This window comes from Protopterus annectens, chromosome 14.part0 (genome assembly GCF_019279795.1).
Source record: "Protopterus annectens isolate FY-2018-M chromosome 14.part0, PAN1.0, whole genome shotgun sequence".
NCBI classification, from domain to species: domain Eukaryota; kingdom Metazoa; phylum Chordata; order Ceratodontiformes; family Protopteridae; genus Protopterus; species Protopterus annectens.
The window spans coordinates 780,572,223-780,592,368 of record NC_056748.1 but is presented as its reverse complement, the minus strand read 5'-3'; the positions used below and the strand labels follow the sequence as shown (position 1 = coordinate 780,592,368).

Here is a 20,146-nt window from a genome sequence, read left to right as displayed (position 1 = left end):
ATCTAGACTGAGCGTAGGAAGTCTTAGTTCATGCTTTACATCCAGTTTTTCTCAACAGAGCTTGCTCAGGTAATCCAAGCTGGGCAACTGGCCACTGAACAGCCAGCAGCTATTGACCCAGTGCTGCTGTGCTTTATGGTTGGCACAGACTGGCTAACAGGAGCACATACACTCCCTCCCACCATTAGCATAGATCCTTCATGTACATCTGAGTAAGCCAGGTCTTCAACCCACTTATCACAGGAAGATCAACAAACCACACAGGCACTGGCTGAAGACCTGGATCAAACCTTGTGCCTTATGCATGGGAGGCAAAGACCTTAGCCATCATGGAAAATGCATCTGGTGGTATATTATTAATGAAACATAGGAAAGATTATAAGGACCACAAGTTTGGCATATACTGACTTTTTTTATTCATTGATTCCAGAACACACATCTCTGTATGATGTGCTGTATAATGTTAGATATAATGAAGCTTTCTTTGCAGCTTCTTGCTAAAGTTTCATAAACATATTTCAGTATTTCTGTTTCTGTAATTCAATATCTCCTTTTACAGGCAAGAGATGAAGATGCAGAAGAACCCAACAATGTTGTTGAATATTCAATAATGCAAACTGATCCTGCAAATGTTTTTGAAATTAATGAAAACACTGGAGAAATCAAACTCAAATCTTACATTAAGTCTTTAGACATCATTCATAACATCACAAATAAAAAAGACTGCCAATGGTCTGTAGTTGTCCAAGCAAAGGACCGAGGTTCCCCTTCCTTCAGCACTACAGCTGTGGTCAAGATTGATATCACAGAAGAGGTAAGCTAAAATGACACAGACACATAGATTAAACATATTTTTCAATAACTGGCCTAGTAATCATCTATAAATGTGTTGTGGTTTTAGTATCCCTTTTACTACGTGTTGCCAAGACTAGAATTTAAAGAATATATTGTTAAACCTTGAGTAGGCAAAACTAAATGATAAAAATGTAAAATAAAGTCATATACCTCTGTATCAGTTGTTGATAAAATGTGTATCTGACAAACAGTGTTACTCATGTTAGACCAAGTTCCCTAAACATATGGTACAATATATTTCATTTATTACTCAAACCAGATCCCTTGTAAGCCTCTGAGTTGTTCTCCTTGTTTTCTTGGTTTTGATAACTGGTTTCCATTGATTTCAGTAGACGGTGGTTACTTGTGCAGCTTATCTAGTAAAATAGCCAGTAGATGATTTCAGTAGTTTTATTTTTTGTTAATGAATGGAGTATCTTGTACTTGATAGCAACATCCACTTATTTTTGTTTTGTTTTGCACGCATGAACACAGCAGTGGTAGCAACATCCATTGATGCAGTCTACATCTGTCACCCAGTACATTGTCTGCATTGCAGCCGTGTTACAATATGTGGGGATGTGCTTGCTTTTACTTTATTCTGTGGACACACACATCTGTCAGAATCATATATAGCAACTGCACTCTGCTTGAAGATTTAGCATGTAGTGATGTGATATGATGTGATGGGAAGGAATTCATTATGACCATCAACACCTGTCTACCTCATACATCTATGACTGACAAATGAGCTAACTGGATTATGCCATTTTTCCACAGGGAGGGGAATCAGGATTTTTAATGAATTGTCACCCTGTGCAAGTGTGTTTACCTAGTCATTCAAATATTGATAAAACAGCATCCCTCTGTGATGATAATCAAAAACTATTCCAGTTACCCACTGATGTGTAACATAGTAGTTGTCTCAGTGGAGGCTAGTGGTGAGCAGTTTATGCATAACTGTGTGCCATGAAGATAGTACAGATATTTCCTACATAGTATGTTATCTTCTTGTGTGGTCGGTTTGTTGCACTCTGTGGAAAAACTAAAACTATGGTGAGGGGTGAGAGGACTGCTTTGTGATGAACTGGAAGTGCAGTTGTTTCAAACTCTATAAGAGATTTGTGAAGTGAGGTACCACAGTATCAGCATATGAGGTCATTCCCTCAGTTTTTGTCAGTTGATTTAAATGCAGAAATGTTCAGACTCTCCATCTGTAGAGAAGCAGTAATTGGTACAAAGGACAGTCTGTAAATGTAGTAATAAACTTTTCTTTAGTATCGGTGCAGCTTCGGCTGAGGGATGATAAACGGACTGGTATAGGAAGCATTTTAGTTTAATGGCATGGCTAAAATAACTAAGGCATAGACTATTATCACTTAGTTGTTGTCTGAACTTTAATACTCAAACTACTGTTTCTTCCTACTGTTTTGTGCATCCTCTCTGTTAAAGAATTTATGCATCCAGACAAACACTGAAAAACAATAATCCCTATAATAATCATCTGGTATGACTGCAAGTGATAGAGTTAAAACAAATGTATGGATAATCTTCTTCTTTCAGCTTTTTCCCGGTTAGGGGTCGCCACAGCAGATCACCTGTACACTCATGATTGACAGTGGAGTTTTTACGGTGTGGAGTTGCCAGCCCGGTGCCCAACCTTCCACAGAAGGCACACACATGCACGCACTCACTCCTAGGGCCAGTTTAGAGTGTCCAATCCACCTACAGCATGTCTTTGGGGTGTGGGAGGAAACTGGAGCACCCGGAGGAAACCCACGCAACAACAGGGAGGGTATGCAGACTCCACACAGAAGGCACCCCAACATCGAACCAGAGAACCTCTTGCTGTGAGGCGTCAACTCTAACCGCTGCACCACTGCAGCCGCCCTAAAACAAATGTATGGATAATATCCTATCAATATAGGATATTCTTCTGAGTTCTCTAAAACAAAGCAATTATTAAAAATAATTTACTCTCATAATATTAATATAATTCATATCACTCTTAAATCAGCCAGGCTGTACTGGAGAATTTAATTAACAAAAGGAATGCAGTCCTTCTATAGGAAAGCCATCCATTATCAACTATTAATTTATTTCATTCCCTCAGGAAGTAGTACATAGTCTTTGCATTAAGAAGGAAATCCAACTCATTGCACAAACTTTTCATATCTGTGTTGGTAAATAGAGATGTCTTATAATGGTAAAAATCAAACATGAATGATTCACTTGGCCAATAGTTTATGTATAGTGACATCCTGGTATGAGCAGTAAGTAATCAAGTTCTTAATAATGTTCTGGATTTCAAACACGTAGAATGAGATCCAGAAGTGATTTCAACTGCATCATCTATGCTACTGATATCTCAAATCTTGATTAATAGGTTCATGGGTTCATAAGTAGGTACTAGGCTATTGGCCCGAGGGCCTAAGTAGGCTTTTCTTAATGGTTGTCAGTGTGTGGGTAGAATAGTTAAGTTTGTTGTGGTTGTTGTCAATTAGTAGAGTAGTTAGTTAGTGTAGTTGATATAGGTGTGTCATCTTTTCCGCATGGGTAAAAAAAATAAATGGGGGATTTTGCTGAAGGTAAAAGAGGAGCAGTTTAGTTTTTTAGGGTTAAGTAGTAGCAGAAAACCATTCTTGGGAATTCCATTCCAGATGTGAGTGTGTGTTGTGTTGTGTGGAGTGAAGATCTCTACAGCAGACTGGCTGAGCAGATTAGCGTTATTGAGCTGTAGTATTGTAGCATGTATTGTAGCTTGAGCATTTTAACAAATAAATTAATAAATAAAAGAAAATAGGAGGGACCCCAACTATGACCATTGTGGACACCAATGTTTGGAGTAGTTGGGGAGTTCCAGAGTTCCAGAGTACTGCTTGATATGTCAGTTGAAAGGAAAATTAAGTTTAAACCATGATTGGTATTAATTGATAAGGATTGAAGAGTGCTTATTATGAGTATTTGGTGGTTGACCAAGTCAAAAGCTTTGGAGAAAATCTAAGAAAAGTGCAAAGTTGTTATTTGTTGTTGTTGTTGATTGTGTGTGTAAAGGAGAGGAGAGGAGTGTGTGGGTACTGTGTGTGGTCTGGAACCCAACCATGTTGTTGTTAGAGAGGTTATTTTGAGAAGGTGGTGAAAGCGTTTGCTTGTGGATACACCTTTCCATAACTATCTCTGTCGGATATTATATATAGCCAGGAGGAATGATTTCGCTGTCTTTTGTTGAGTGTTTTAAGTAAGTAAGCCTATGCAACAAGGTTCCCTGGCTTATGCCACCCAAGAAAGTTATTTTCCTGTGCCCCTGTCGAGCAGAGCCACAGAAGTGATCCCCGGGGTGTATTTCCTATTTCCCATCCAGTCATCAAGATTTTTCTTAAAGAGTGCTAATGAGTAACTTTGCTTGACATAGATGGGCAGCTTGTTCCAGAGTATGAGAAGTCTCTGGGACAGGAATCTATCCCTCCAGCATGTCCTGTTTATTGTGGTGACAAGGTTTAGGTCCCTAGAGCATGTAGGTCGGGGGGATTGGGATTTCTTTAGGGGTAGCATGTCCAACAGCTCTGGGTTTGACATAGCTTTATATGTTAGGCAGAGATCATCTCAGAGTAGGCAATATGCTATGGCGTAAAGCTGGAGTTTTTTGAGACGGTCAGTGTATGGGCATATGTTTGAGGCCAGTAATCCTCTTTGTGAGGTACTTCTGTGGCCTTTCCAGCTGCTGCAGATGTCTTGTGAGGTACATTCCAAAAGGGGCATTGAACTCTATAATGGGTCTAATGAGTGTTGAGTAGTGGGGTACAATGACCTCCTTTTTCCTGGATGAGAACCATTTTGTGATGAGGTGTGCCACATAAAAAGGATTTCCTGACGACTGTGGCAATGTGATTATCAAAGGAGAGACTACTGTCAACCTGGGTCCCAAGGTCTCTTATCACACATTCGGCATTAAGTAGACTGCCGCCTATGTGGTAGTTAATGGGTACAGAGTTTTTACAAAGGGGATGACAATGCACTTTCTGGCACTGAGCTTGAGGCCATGGCTCTGACACCAGGCATCTGTCTCAGTGAGGCCCTTCTGCAGAATGTCCACATCATTTGGGGACTCGACTATGGCTCCTAGTTTGCAGTCATCTGCGAACTTTGTTAGCCAAAGGTCTTCTGTGTTAGCCTGTACTTCAGAGAAGTAGATACCAAACAGGAGAGGTCCCAGGACTGAACCCTGTGGTACTCCACTTGTCACTGGTTTGAAGTCAAATTTGGAGTATGCAACTTTTACAGTGTGGGTTCTGTCAGTGATCCAGATGGCAACCCATCTTGTGACGTAAGGATTTATACCTAGTTTAGTGAGTTTATCTATAATTCCAGAATGGGGGAATGGTGTTGAAAGCCTTGGCAAGGTCAAGATAGGCTGTGTGAACCACCTTACCCTCATCTACAGCTTTGGTGACTGCCTCAAAGAACTCGATCAGGTTCAGGAGGCATGATCTGCATTTCACAAACTCAAACTGGGTGGGGTCCAGAGTTTGGAGGTTACCAATGTCCTTGTTTATGAGTTCCATGATGATACGTTCCATGGACTTACAGACCAGGCTCATCAGGCTAATAGGGCGATAGTTCCCGGGATCAGTGGTGGCACCCTCTTTGTGGAGTGGGATAACTGTTGCTGTGCGGCATTCAGTGGGCACAAAGCCTGATGTGAGGCTATGATTGAACACGGTGCTTAGGTGGGGAGCCAGTTCTTTCTGAAGTTCATGTAAAATGCAGCCTGGGATGTTGTCCATTTTCATGGATGCTGTGTTTTTGGCTTTAGAGAATGCAGCTTTTACCTGCGTAGTTTTGATTACAGGGACTCTGCATTCTTCCTGTATAGATATGGGCCCTTTAGGGGGTGAGAGTGGGGTAAAGTTAACACTGAACCTATCTGCGAGGGTGTTGGCAACATCAGTTGGTGCTGTAATTTTTGTGCTGTTGTGCTGTAACTCAGAGCAGATCTGGTGTTGCCATTGAGATTCCTGATATAGCTCTAGAATGCTTTGTGGTTGTCTTTAGAATCAGTGGCGATTTTGTTTTCATAGCTAGCTTTGGATGATCTTATAAGGGATCCAGTGGCAGCTGGTGACTTCAAATCAAAGGAGGGCTGCAGGAGACAGCTGAATGAGTGGGGTCAATGGGAAGGGGTGCAGCCAACTAGAAAGGGGAGGAGCTATGCTCAAAACCACAAAAACTAAATATACTGCCCTGGGTGCTAAACCGTCATTATGAGAGTCGAATCAAGACAAAATGAAGTGTAGAAGAATAAAAATATTTCAATGCATTGGCTGCATGACAGCTTAATATCTAGATGGAAACAAAAAAGGTTGTGAGGCATGAAAAAATAAATTACTTTTTTTTAAATACATTAATGGAATGCCAGTCAAAATCAAGTATAAGAAAAATAAGCAGCACTCAACTCAAACCACTTCTTGCACTGCAGTTCTAATTATAATTTATATTCAGCTTTATTAAAGTACCAAGTAACATGCTGAAAGTAGAAATCTCTGATGCCCCCACTTGTAAAAATGTTCCTTATCCAAAAAAAGACCTGCTGCCTGACATCTACTTGTTTCATGGGGAAAACATGATCAAAGTAAAACATGAAAAGTAAACAAGAAATAAGCTCAAGATACATTGCTTAAAAGGATTACTGTACAGGTTATGGACCACACTAAAAGGATTACTGTACAGGTTATGGACCACACAATTGGCATTCTGTTTACGGGTAAAGCCTGCAGAGATGACTGGAAGTCTCCAAGTGTAATGAGACTCTTAAAATAATGTAATCCTGTCCTTTATTACAAATACTGGCATATGCATTTCAATACCCAAAGCTTATACATTATCTAGTTAAGTATTCTCTACATGGCAATAGAAAGGCTTTCAATGTTGGCAATTCTTTAACAGTATGCTTATTAAAGCTTACTTGCATCTTGCAATCTCAGCCACGCTTACCTAATGGTCATTAAAGTATTGCTACTTAAACACAGAGCAACAGGCACTTTGAGTAATAAGCATAAATCAACAGTACAAAAAATATGACAGAAACCAGACCATTCTATAAAAATCAAGGACAGATGAAAAGCCACTCTAGTACTTGTGTCTACCTTGGATGGGGGGATACTCTGCACATTTACACTGCATAACTACTCCTTGCCTTGCTTTGACACATCCAGAGTCACTGCATGGGGGAGTGGGGTGCAACAAGTATGTCACAGTTTGAAATGTCTCTGGCTGACTTGTGATGGCCCTGACACATTTGTCATACCTCTCAACCTCAGAGCAAGAAATCTGGACAAAGCCATACAAAGAAATGGGACAAAGGCCCAAAAATAAGGACAATTTTTAAAATATTGCTCTTATAAACTTAGAAAGCTAATAGAGGTCTTGCATTAGTATGAATTTTCTGAATGGTATGAAATCTGAAACTCAAATGTCTATCAATATTTTCTAACTTCAGTCTTTAATGATTTGTCACTAATTTGCCCAAAAAAAAAAACACAATTTTATGAAAAATGGACCAAAAATGTGATGTAAAAATATAAAATAGCAACACAATACAGCTGGGAACCTGTCAAAGAAGGGATACTTTAATATTAGTACTGCTAACTTGAGCAGCTGACAAAATAAAAGAATCTACATGCATTTCTGAAATAAAAGTAATCTAACTGATTATTACAGTTATTTCTTAATTATAAACCCTCCATGTTTTCTTCCAAAATTGCTATTTTGCGGAGGGATCATTAGGGGAAGAGTAACATTTTGAGCCAAAATCAGGGACAGTTGAGAGGTTTGGCTATGCCTAATTCTATAAAGCAATTTATTTGCATGTACCTCTCAACCTGTTAATGCAATAAATCTGGACAAGGCCAAATATACTGGGGGAACATATAAACAGTACTAAACATTGCTCTTGTATAAACTGAGACAGTTGATAGAACAGGTCTTACTTTAGCATGCATTTTTCTGAAGGTTATGAAGTCTGAAACTCAGTGTGTCATTATTTAGTGACTTAATTCCTAAATGATTTGCCAGAAAAACACAAATTTTATGAGGAACAAACCAAAAATAAGAAGCAAAAAATCTATTCATTCTTTGAAAATCTGGACAGTTGGGAGGTATGGTTCAGCTGGGGCTGCCTAAGTTTGCCGCCCTTCCCCCTCACAAAACCATGGTTGAATGGAGCCTCCCCCTGCAGCCATTCTAATGATCCATTACTTGGCTATTTCACTCCATTTACCATAAACACTAACGTGCATACTGACTTACTTCTATAATGATTTGAACTTCATTTGAAAGTTTTATTTTGCATTTTACAGCACAAACACTAAGACATCTGCTAAACAAACTTGGCATTAAAACTTCTCTGCCATTGAAACTTACATTCATTGAAACAACATTGAAACCCACATTCAAAGAAAATACATTTTACCCGTGGCAGATAAAGATTAATTCTGAGCTGTTTTCAAATGATAGGCCCCTTGCATATGAAACATACATGTGCTCTTTGATACACCTTCCTATTGCTTTGAACATTTTTCCAGTAAACAATGAAACAAAATGCATGCACCAATAACAAAACTGCCCAATTCAGAACATTTCCATCATAAAAGTCTACTCAAACTTCTATAGTCCACTATTATCAGTAAATATGCACAATTCTACAGTCCACCATTATCAGTAAATATGCACAATCTCTGAAGTAGTAAAAAAGTCATTTAAATAATTCCACATTAAATAAATCTGTAATGAAGAGGTTGCTGCTAGCAATCACCTTTATATTTCATGGTTTCATCAAAAAATAAAGTGTCTGATGCCCCTGAGGAATAAATTGCCTAAATTACATTAAAAATAAGCTAGTAATATTGCAATAGGAAATGGATGGCAAACTGATAACAGGCTCATAGTTAGTATCTTAACTTTCAGTATGGCAGCATTCACCCCTTATGGGAGTAGAACCAACAACCTTCTGCATCAAAAGCAAGTACACAACCTGTTGTGCTATTAACAATGCGAGCTGACTTAGCATAATCAGCACTAAACTTCTGTTCCTCTGCAGCTCTCAGCTCCTTGTAAAATCTACTCAATACTCAACTGCATCTCAACTTTGCAGCATAAGAAATCTGGAAAAAGCCAAATTTATTGGGGTGGGTCAAAAGGGCAAAAACCAGGGACACATTAAACATTGCTTGCATAATCTTGGAAAGCTGCTAGAATAAAATGCTGTGTTACCACCATACATTTTACTGCCAAGGTCCCTGTGCAAAAGAGTCAGAACAACATACCACTATGCCAAATCACCTGCTTTGTGAAAGAAAAATGCTGTGTTACCACCATACATTTTACTGCCAAGGTCCCTGTGCAAAACAGTCAGAGCGACATACCACTACGCCAAATCAGCTGCTTTGTGAAAGAGAGGAAGACTGAAACTTAAATGGCTATCATTTAATGAATTCAGTTCTCACCATAGCTGTCAACCTCTTAGTACAAAACACCTGGACAAACCCAGTAATGAGGGAATACAGCCCTCAAACATATTCAGTGAATTCAGTTCTTGCCATAGCTGTCAACCTTAGCACAAAAAACCTGGACAAAGCCAATAACAGGGTAATACAGTCCCAAAAATAAGGACAGATTTCAAATAGTCATCTTATAAACTTAGAAAATTGCTATAATAAAAGGTTGTTTTACTATATATTTATTGCTAGAATAAAAAGTTGTTTTACTATGCATTTTCAGAAGAATATGAAGTCTGAAATTCAAATGCCTGTCAATTTTACTTCTGACGGAATAAAAACAATTTTCAGCAGAGGCCCAGGGAGAAATACTGTAGACACATGTCTTTGTAAAATGGCAGGACACCAGAGCAAATCCACACAAACACAGGGATAAGATGCAGACTCCACACAGAAGGCACCCCAACCAAGAATCAAACCAGAAAACCTATAGCTGTGAGGCAACAATACTGCCACTGCACTATCAAATATATAAGGAATTAAACATTCAGAAACCTGAAGTCTGAAATTCAAATGCCTGTCAATTTTATTTAACATTTGTTAATCAGGACAGTCTGACTTGGAACAAAAAAAACAATTTTCAGCAGAGGCCCAGGAAGAAATAATGCAGACATGTCTTTGTAACATGGGAGGATACAAAAGCAAACCCACACAAACACAGGGAGAAGATACAGACCCCACAAAGATGGCACCACAGCCAAGAATCAAACCTGAGAACCTGCAGCTACGAGGCAACAATGCTACCACTGCACCATCAAATATCAAGCATTGCAACATTTACAAACCACAGATATTATGAGGAACAGATCAGATCAAATATGAGGCAAAAATCTGCAATTTTTTTACAAATGGTGGTGGGTAGGGAATTCACCTCTTTAACACCTGCATACAAGGTACAGGGTTCAAGCCTGAGGTATTCCCTACCACACCACCAAGAGTCTAACCACCAGTATATTGCACCTGGGGCATTTTCACACACACACACACACACACACCCCCCTGTAGCATAAATCCAAATCCCTAGTAGATCTTTCCCTGTAGCATACATCCAAATCCCTGTACGAAAACCCGCCCGCGCACATCCCCATCGTGAGATCTTCCCCCGACAAGACTGCAGCAAACTCCAATCCACACCAGACTCTGCCCGTCGCGAGATTGACGCCTGACGAGACTGCAGCAAATTCCAGACTGCTGACGTTGCAGTCCGACCCCGACGTGTTTTCCCAGTGAGTTCCAGGACAGTCTATGCAGTTTAAAACTGCATAGACTTCTGGGAGCTCCGTTCTTCATGTTTCCCAGTCAGGACTGCTGCTGAGACAATTTGCGCATGCTCCAGACTGTCTCATCAGCAGTCCGGACTAGCGCGCATGCACGAAAGTCCGCGATTTTTTACATTGTTTTTTTATTTTTATTTCTTTATTTTTCTTTTTTTTAAGTTGAGGGGGCTGCAGTCCGGCAGTCCAGTAGCACGGGCCGCCCCTGAAGGGATCTTAGCTTCTTACTGAGGCTGACCAGGGAGCTCCTCCACTCATGGGATTTTACTCTCTTTTGCAACAGTTTCTTCCTTCTGCTGTAGAGTTAGTTTATGGCAGGGGACCACCAGATTGGCTTCCTTTTTTGGAGGATAGCATCTTGGTTCTGGTCAGGATAACACAATCCTTGCACTCATGTAAGTGCTTATAGAGTGTATTTGTGTAGGATTCAGCAGTCATAACTGTATTGTCCATCTGCATGGGTGTCATGAAGTTCGCCACTTCTGTCTTAATAAGCATGAAGCTGGCTTTGGAGAAATTTTTTACCGTGGTTTCCTTAATGAGGGGTGGGGGTGGGATGTGGATATTTAGGTTGATTAGCTTATGGTCAGATCTGACCAACGAGAAGTTGACTTCAGGTGTGGAACACCAGTCACTCGTGCTGGTAATGACTAGGTCTAGGATATTGTTGCCCCTGGTGGGGGTGTGGATAAGTTGATCTAGGGCATTTGAATTTATGAATTCCAGAAAGCGTTGAGCGAAGGAGATGATACATGAGTAGTTTTCCCAGTTAATGGTGGGGTAGTTGAATTCGCCCATTATTAGGGTGTTTGGCTGAACCCAAATATTTTCCAGTATATCAAGAAAAGAGGAGTGGGAATCCTGGGGCATGGTGGGGGATCTGTAGCAAGCTACAATAGCAAAACATTGGACCTATGTATTTAATTTTTGTGATGTAGGAACTACCTTTGTTCATAATGCATTATGCTTTGCAAACTTGTCATATATACTTGGCACCCTAAGCTGAATAGAGTAACAGAAATATTTAATTTGCAGCAAAAGTATTAATTTCCTTTACCTCTTGGGCTCAGTATGGGAGAGACAATATTCCATGTGGAAAACTACAGGTAGGCTTTTCTCCTTGCATAAGACAAAACATCAAATAAGCTCATTTTCCTTTAGATTTGTCACTTGACAAGTGGAGAATCCATGCAATTAGTCAATCTTTATATGTCCGAAGGGCAATTACTATACTTCTGTACGGCATTTGCTGCTCTGTACAGCCAATATTTAGGTAGTCCTACTTGCAAGCAGAGTTGTATCTTACAGAATATGACTTCTGTGTTCCATTTCACTCTGGATTGTGGACTAGATGATAGGGGTCTTACTAGGGTTTTTAATGAGAACCATCTGAATGGCATAAGACTAGAATAATCATTTACCTCAGGCACTGCTTTACGTAGTACAAGCTTTGACAAAAATGACCTTGGAATCATCTTAGTCATTATTATAATACCTTAGTTGCAGTCCTGAATAGGTTTTCTTTATGCATTTGTAGTAAATCACAGAAAGTTTTTTCTGGAGGCAATTCATCATCTTTTTATCCCCTTCTGATGTACAGAATGGTCTCATTTCAGGCCCTGTTTTGTTCACTGAATTTATGTTTCCTTTCCAAAGGAGAGGTCTGTGTTACCACTGTTGCAGTGATGACAGTTGGTTTTACTATGAAAGATCAGTTCATGATTGATCAAAATCCACTGCTTAATCTCAACAGATCAAGAACACAGTTCCCCAAAACCCTGCCTGCAAATTAATAAATAAAAGCCCCCCTGCAGGACTAAGCGGAGGCAAGTCTCTTCATACAACCATGATTTTGACACACTGACTTCATGGTTGCAGAAAGTAGGCAAAAGAGAAACTCTCCCTGATAGTGCACAAAAGACTCGTAATATTGCTATACAGACTCCTCCAAGCTTCAAAACTATTAAAAATTATTCCTCTCTGTGAGACTGCCCTACATTAAATATACTCTGCTCCTTATTTTAGTATATTACTCTTTTATTCTTCTTCTCCTGTCTCTGATTATTTACAATAGTTTTCATTTATTTATTTATTCATTCATTCACTCATTCATTCATTTAGCTGTTACCCTCCAGATTATGACCACAATGTCAGTTCCCTTCTTTTACCTTTTTCTTTTTTTGCTATACTTTCTTATGCTACAGTACTAACAGACTATACTTTCTTATGCTACAGTACTATCAGACTATACTTTCTTATGCTACAGTACTAACAGACTATACTTTCATATGCTACAGTACTATCAGACTATACTTTCTTATGCTACAGTACTATATACTTTCATATGCTACAGTACTAACAGACTATACTTTCTTATGCTACAGTACTAACAGACTATACTTTCTTATGCTACAGTATTATCATACTATACTTTCGTATGCTGCAGTACTAACGGACTATAATATGCTACATTACTATCAGACTATACTTTCTTATGCTACAGTACTAACAGACTATACTTTCTTATGCTACAGTACTAACAGACTATACTTTCTTATGCTACAGTACTATGATTTACTTGTTTCTTACACTTGTCTGTCAGCAGCCCATTGTCTACAAATGACTCCTGGTATCTAAGCATCTTAACATTTCTTACGTACACATGCATGCGCTCAGCTGTTGTCTTCTAGTCTTTCTTCTCCTTTGACTTAATTTTTCCTCTAGCCCTTCAGCTCTTTACTCCATATTCCTTGCAAGTCTGAAATTCAGCAATTCTATTCTTTTTAGTAACCACATTCACTCTATCCTATAAACTTCAACCTAGTTATACTCTGATGTAATTTTGAGTGCTAATGTGATTCATGCAAGTACCAGAATCTGAGTTTATCACAGTGTTTGCCTTGTTGTATGAATTACCTTTTGAAATGCATGAATATTAAATTGAAATGTTACTATTTTATTCTGTTATAGCTATTCTACAATAGCATATGGAAGGAGTAGATTTATTTATCATTGGTTACCCTATCTTCTAGCAGTTCCACTTGAAAACATCGAAATTCTAAACCATCGAAATTCATATGGTTGAGACCATATCATCGAATGTTTAGAACATCGATGTTGTCAAGGGGAAGAAAACGGTAAGTAAAAAAGGGAAAAAGCTAGTGTTTCTGCAGGGCAGCAAGGTGCCCTGCACACTGTGTCTGTGAATGTGCCATCTCTCTGATGGCACTGCAGACAGAGTACGGGAAATCTTCCATTTAGCGCTTCTGCATATAGCGCTAAAACGAAGATTTCCCTTTACCCCACTGTAGTGCGATCTCAGAGTTGATATATTAAAGTTGGGAGGGTGTGTACGCCCCCCACATGTGGGTGCAGGGGGGTGAAGCTCCCCTTGCATAAAATAGTTTTTAGAGGTTTTTTCTTTTTATTTACGTTCCCTTTGAATCTTTGATGGTTTGAAACTCGATGTTCTGGTCTCGATGATCAGAAGTTTGATGTTTCAAGCTTTCAATGATTCAAAGTGGAACCCTTCTAGCAGATAACCTTATTGAAATTTGGTCATTTCAGTTCTTCATTAACTCCGATATTTATCTATTACATGTTAGTTCAAACATTTGCATTATAATTTAGTCTGAGTTATGGATTCATTTACGTTAATTATCCTAATAACCACCACAGATATGTGTGTGTGTGTGGGGTGTGTGTGTGTGTGTGTGTGTGTGTGTGTGTGTGTGTGTGTGTGTGTGTGTGTGTGTGTGTGTGTGTGTGTGTGCATGTGTGTGCATGCATTTCTAGATAGACTGATGGATAAATGGGGGAAAGAAATTCCAAGAAATTACAGTCTCAGAATTTCTAGCTACATTTTCCAGTTACACCTTGCTTTTCTTTACCATGACCTTGTACACTGTTTTTATAAAATGCTTAACTCAAAACTGCAGTCAGTAATTGTAGCTACTGCTGTATAAAATTCATGTGACAAATCTAAACAGAAATCTGGTTGCGGTCAACAAGGTCAGCTACCTCTGCTTTTTTATTTTTAACATTCACAGATCAAATCAAGGTTAAAATCTTATCTAATGGGCCTCAAGAAACAACCATGGAGAATATTTGGGATTTGCCTGAGCATTGTCATCTCCAACATATCCATAACTCTGGTCATATCTACCATCATGTACTGGAAAAGGGTGAAACGGTCCCGTGTTTGTCCACATGGCAGAGTTCGAAAAATTGTGAAGAGACCACAAAGAACCTAGTTTTGACTTTATATAATTCTTCCTAATGTAATCTTTAAAAACTGGTAGTTGGATGTATGATCCATTTTAATGTAAGGAATGCTCATGTCTGTGGTGGCTATTCCTGAAAAAAAAGTGCTGCAATATCTAATGAATAATAAATATGCAGCTTTATATTTATAACTGATTTGTAAAACTTTTCTTTACCAACAGTATATTCAGTAGCTGACAGAACAAATCTTGCTATAAGATTCAACCATGTAGTTACAGAGTTTTCCATATTTTTTTAGCTCCCTTCTTTTAATACAGAATGTTTTTGTACTGTTTGCTTGTTTGTTTGCTTAGCTGGTTGGTTGTTTTATTTGTTTGTTTTTACCTGGCTAGATGCCTGATTTAAGGACCCTTTTCGGTATTGAACTTATAAAAACAAAAAGGAAGAAAATAACCATTTAATATAGCAGGTACTCAATATACAAACAAGGAAACTTATTTGTGACTTTAAAGAATGCAGTTAGAATAAAGTAACGTGAGTAAGACTGCCTTTAGTGAGCTTACAAAACACTTTTGACCTTTGAAATGCAACTAGTAAATACAAAACGATACTTAGGCTGCAACATTAAAGGACGTCTAACAATCCAAGTAATAGCAAAGGAATACAAGTTAGACTTGAAACAACATACAGAAAATGATTGCAGCATATGTGAAGCTATTACACATGGAAGGCACAAATACTACATCAATAATAGTCATGGGGTAATGCATATTTAGGCATCTACAAAAAATATCCAATAATGAGAGAGATGCTCAATTTGCATATACAGAACAGTTACACTTCAGTAATACAACTGTTTTAATGACTGAATACATAACCATGCTCAGTGATTCAGCTACAATAATAATCAGTTGTAGGCAGTTTTGTACATATTTTAACAAGGATAACGTATTAAATTTTGACCTTTCTGTGGAATGTTTTTCCGGGTTGTTTTGGAAAACGTTTCAGCTGGTCAAAGTCTAAAGGCTGGTCTGCAGAGTTTTATTTTTTCATTGCTTTGAAGAAAGCAGAAGAAGCTTATTTGATGTATATTTGTTAAAAATGGCAGACAATAATGTTCACTGATTAATCTGGATATTAATCTGTTTAAATGAAAGTTTGTTCTAACTATCTTTGAGAGACAGTTAGTCCTTTGCAAGGTATGACAGTGATGTTTTGTGTTACTGGAGACATATTATCATAAGAGCTTTATTTTCTGCTGTTTGTAAAATGGTAATGTTGTAGGGGAGGAGGGGGCACTAAAGCTGTAGGAGGAAAGCTTTACTCCAATCTGTAATTGTTGCTTTTATGGGCGAGCAAGTAAATGTTTTATATGTTCACTTTAGGTGATAAAGAACTTGTTATTCTTATACATCTTTGCTGAATGACACTTTGCAGTGGGATTTCCTATGGGGTCTATTCTTGTTGTCAGTTAAGCTACAGTAGCTTCCTGGTGTGTCTGAAATAACATAATTTTTGTGAAGTTATGTTTAATGCATTTCCTGTAAGCCAGTTAGAGTGTGTAACAATTCATTCAGTACAGAAGGCTTGTGAGAACCAGTGATTATGGCACCATCAGTCTCTCAGTGGCACTTTAATTGAGGGAGATCCCATGGAAGATGATTATAAACAGGGAAAATAGAAAAGGCATTAAAACAGAGCCCTGATGGATACCTTTCCTGAGTGAACCATAGTGATACTATACAATATTATCTACTAAATGTTAATTTGTCCGGGGGAGACCACATCTTTAGCCTTTTTTAGTAAAATATGGTTAGCTTCTTAAAATGCACACTTTTTAAATCCAAGATGATGTCCCCTGTAAAAAGCTGCTAATCCATATTTGCATAAATTTGGATGTTAAGAGTATAAGTGGCCATTAGTTTACCATACCTAAAGCCATGCTGTCTACAGAAAATCTCACCTTTTTATAGGCATTCCAATAATTGCTTATTAATCAGGTATTCAAGACTTTTTGCTAAAAGGCCGATAGTGGCTATTGGGTAGTCATTGTTAGCAGAGTAAGGTAGAGATAATTTTGGAAGAAGAATTCCCAGCATGTATTTAAAAGCAGAGGAGTGGTGTTAGTCTGAAACTGTGTTTAAGGGAATGACGTGGTGTGGCACTTCCTATTTATAATATTTTTGAATTGGGCTTTAGTCTAGGAAGTAATTTAAGTTTGAATTAGGAATGAGATTTTATAGAGGTGAACAAGGGGTAGCTGGAGATGAACTGTTGAAAAGATTCTTTAATAATTTCTTAAGAAAGTGAAGGGGATTAGAAATACTGTCCTTTAACTGATTTAAACTGTAGTTATTAAGCCCTATTTGTATATCCAATTTAAGTAAAATGTTTAGATAATGTTTTTACCACATTCTATAATTTCTGCATGGTTTACATTCATTTACCTGAATCGTACTTGGTCGAGTGATCTCATAATCTCAATGCTTCAATGAAGACTTGAAATGCTGAATTCCAGTATGCCCAAAATGAATCCTGAATTCGAAACTCCCTACTGCTCTGGACCTAGTAACAAGTGTTAGCATGGATTGAGAAGGGGGAAGATTTGTCAGTTAGGTATTGGTATTCGGCATTTTCAACGTTCGTATTTCAGACTATGTACAAAGTTGATCCCACCAAGTGCAATATTGGTAAATGAATGTAAACCTTTCTGAGTTTGTCTAAGGTGTGCTTCTTTGATTATTTCTTATATAGTCAGTTTTAAATTATTAATCTTTGTTGTTGTAGTTTTTTTAACTATTGTATATTTTGTTTTTTTTAATTGGGTTACATTTCTAGTGATAGCAAGCTATTTAATTTTATTCGCTGTTTCAGTTCCGGGGACAGTCAGAGAGTGTTATAATGTTTTGCTCTTATTCTAGTGAAAGGGAATATTCTGTCTTATATAGGAAAAAATATACTGTACAGAATACAAAGGAAAGAAGTTGCATTATTGCATTTAAATACTTGAAACCAGTCTGATATGGTTAGCTTAGATTGAATTATTAATTATTTTGTTTTTGGAAAGGAATGTGAATATGTAATGGAATATGCCATTTTGGCTAGATAATTAATTCATTACAAGAGGTATTCCTGTTTATATTTATTATTTATAATATTGTCATCTTGCATTATTAAGTGTCCTGTGCCTAAAATCTGTTTTAATTTTCTTTTACTTTTGTAATTTTATTTAAAAGTTTGCATTAAATCAAGATCACAAACTAATTTACAATCAACATCAAACTGAAAAAGAAAAAAACTTACAAATTCTATAACAATGTATATTGATCCAAACCAATGAAATGGAGTTATTGTATGAATAATCATCTGTATTTGTCCTTTTACATGTGAAGTGATTATAAATGAAAACCATGGATTATACTTGACTATGAAAGTAAACATAATTTTCATTTATACTTTACTTTTGCAATGTTATAGATATAAGTATAGATACTATCCTACCTATCTAATATTATAAAGTATCAGTGAAAATGTTAAATAGGATGATCTAAAGCTAGTAATGGAGTAACCATTAGAATAAGTTTAGGCATGTTAAAATAGGGTAGGTTAAGCTCACCCAGATGGTATGGGGGTAGTTAAGCTCACCCAGATGGTAAGGGGATAGTTAGGCTCACCCAGATGGTAAGGGAGTATACAGCAGTTTGATCAGCAGCAGTGACTTATACATTGTGCTCACAAGGCCTGCATCTCCTAAAGAGGGAGCATGAGTCAGATTAGAAATAATAAATTGAGGGATCAATTTTATATGGGTATTATACTATCTAAAAGGTGTCTGCAGGAGGCTCATTTTGAAAGAAAAATTATTTTGGTGCCTCATACTTTGGCAATTTATAATTCATCTTTATAAATTCCACGAGGTATTTGCCAACATTCAGTAATAAGTGGGGGAATAGGGGTCTTCCAATGTCAAGTTATTGCTTTCTTGTTGTTAATAGCTTAATTCCATAGAGCATTTAATAGGTTCATAGGTGTGTACTAGGCTAATGGCCCTGGGGCCTTTACAAGCCTAGCCATAGGATTACCCTGGCATAGTGCCACCCGACCTTAGTTCTCAGTGCCTCTGTCGAGTAGATCCACTGGTGTTATCCCCAGGGTGAATTTTCTGTTTCTCATCCACTCATCAAGATTTCTCTTGAAGAAGGTCAACGAGGTGCTCTGCTTGACATGTATGGGAAGTCTGTTCCATAGCATGGGCAGTCTCTGGGTTATGAACCTGTCCCTCCAGCATGTTCTGGTAATTGTGGCAATTAGGTTGAGGTCTCTGGAGCATTTGGTGGGGAGGGATTGGGATTTCTTTAGATGTAGCATTTCTAGCAGAGCTGGGTCAGACATGGCTTTGTAAGTCAAGCAGAGATCGCCTCTAAGTAGGTGATATGAGACAGAGAATAGTTGGAGTTTTTTGAGTCTGTCCATATAGGACAAGTGTTTAAGGCCTAGGATCCTCTTTGTGAGGTACTTTTGTGGCCTCTCCAGTTGTTGCAGGTGTCTAGTAAGGTACATGCCAAATGGAGCATTGTACTCAATGATTGTCCTAATGAGGGGAGGAGTAGAGGGAGACAATGACCTCTTTCTTCCTGGATGCAAAACCCTTAGTAATGAGATTTGCCACATAGAAGGACTTTCTGACCACAGTGGCATTGTGGTGATCAAAAGAGAGGTTGCTGTCCACCTGTGTTCCCAGATCTCTTATAATGTCTTCTGTGTTCAGTGGACTACCATCAATGTGGTAATTCATGGGAACCAGGTTTTTCCCAAAGGGGATGACGACACATTTTTTGGCATTGAGCTTAAGGCTGTTGTTCTGACACCAGTTGTTGGTCACAGTGAGGCCATTCTGTAGGATGTCAACATCACTTAGGGAGTTAATAATAGCTCCCAACTTGCAATCATCTGCGAACTTTGTCAGCCAAAGTCCCTTCATGTTGGCCTGGACTTCAGAGAAGTAGATACCAAACAGGAGAGGACCCAGGACCGAACCCTGTGGGACTCCACTCATGACTAATTGGCAGTCTGACTTGGAGTCAGCTGCTTTCACACTGTGGGTTCTATCTATGAGCCAGTTTGCAACCCACCTAGTGATACAGGGGTTGATGCCAAGCTTAGTGAGTTTTTCTATGATTCCTGAGTGAGAAATGGTATCAAAAGTCTTTGCCAGATCAAGGTAGAATGTATGAACCACCTTGCCTTCATCCACAGCTCTGG

General features: G+C 38.3%; 1 protein-coding gene across 5 annotated transcripts in view; it reads left to right on the top strand.

Annotated features, from left to right (window-relative positions):
- The window catches only part of CDHR1 (cadherin related family member 1), a 532,835-nt gene that overhangs the window by 476,525 nt on the left and 36,164 nt on the right, over positions 1-20,146 (top strand). For 3 of the 5 annotated variants that reach the window (XM_044056525.1, XM_044056524.1, XM_044056522.1), the window contains one exon: positions 560-814. The exons of 1 other annotated variant lie outside the window; for it this stretch is intronic. In XM_044056525.1, the coding sequence (XP_043912460.1) occupies positions 560-814 (255 nt within the window). Of the gene's footprint in view, positions 1-559; positions 815-14,709; positions 14,955-20,146 lie in introns of those variants that run through there. One more of the 5 variants, XM_044056527.1, reaches the window with a different exon arrangement.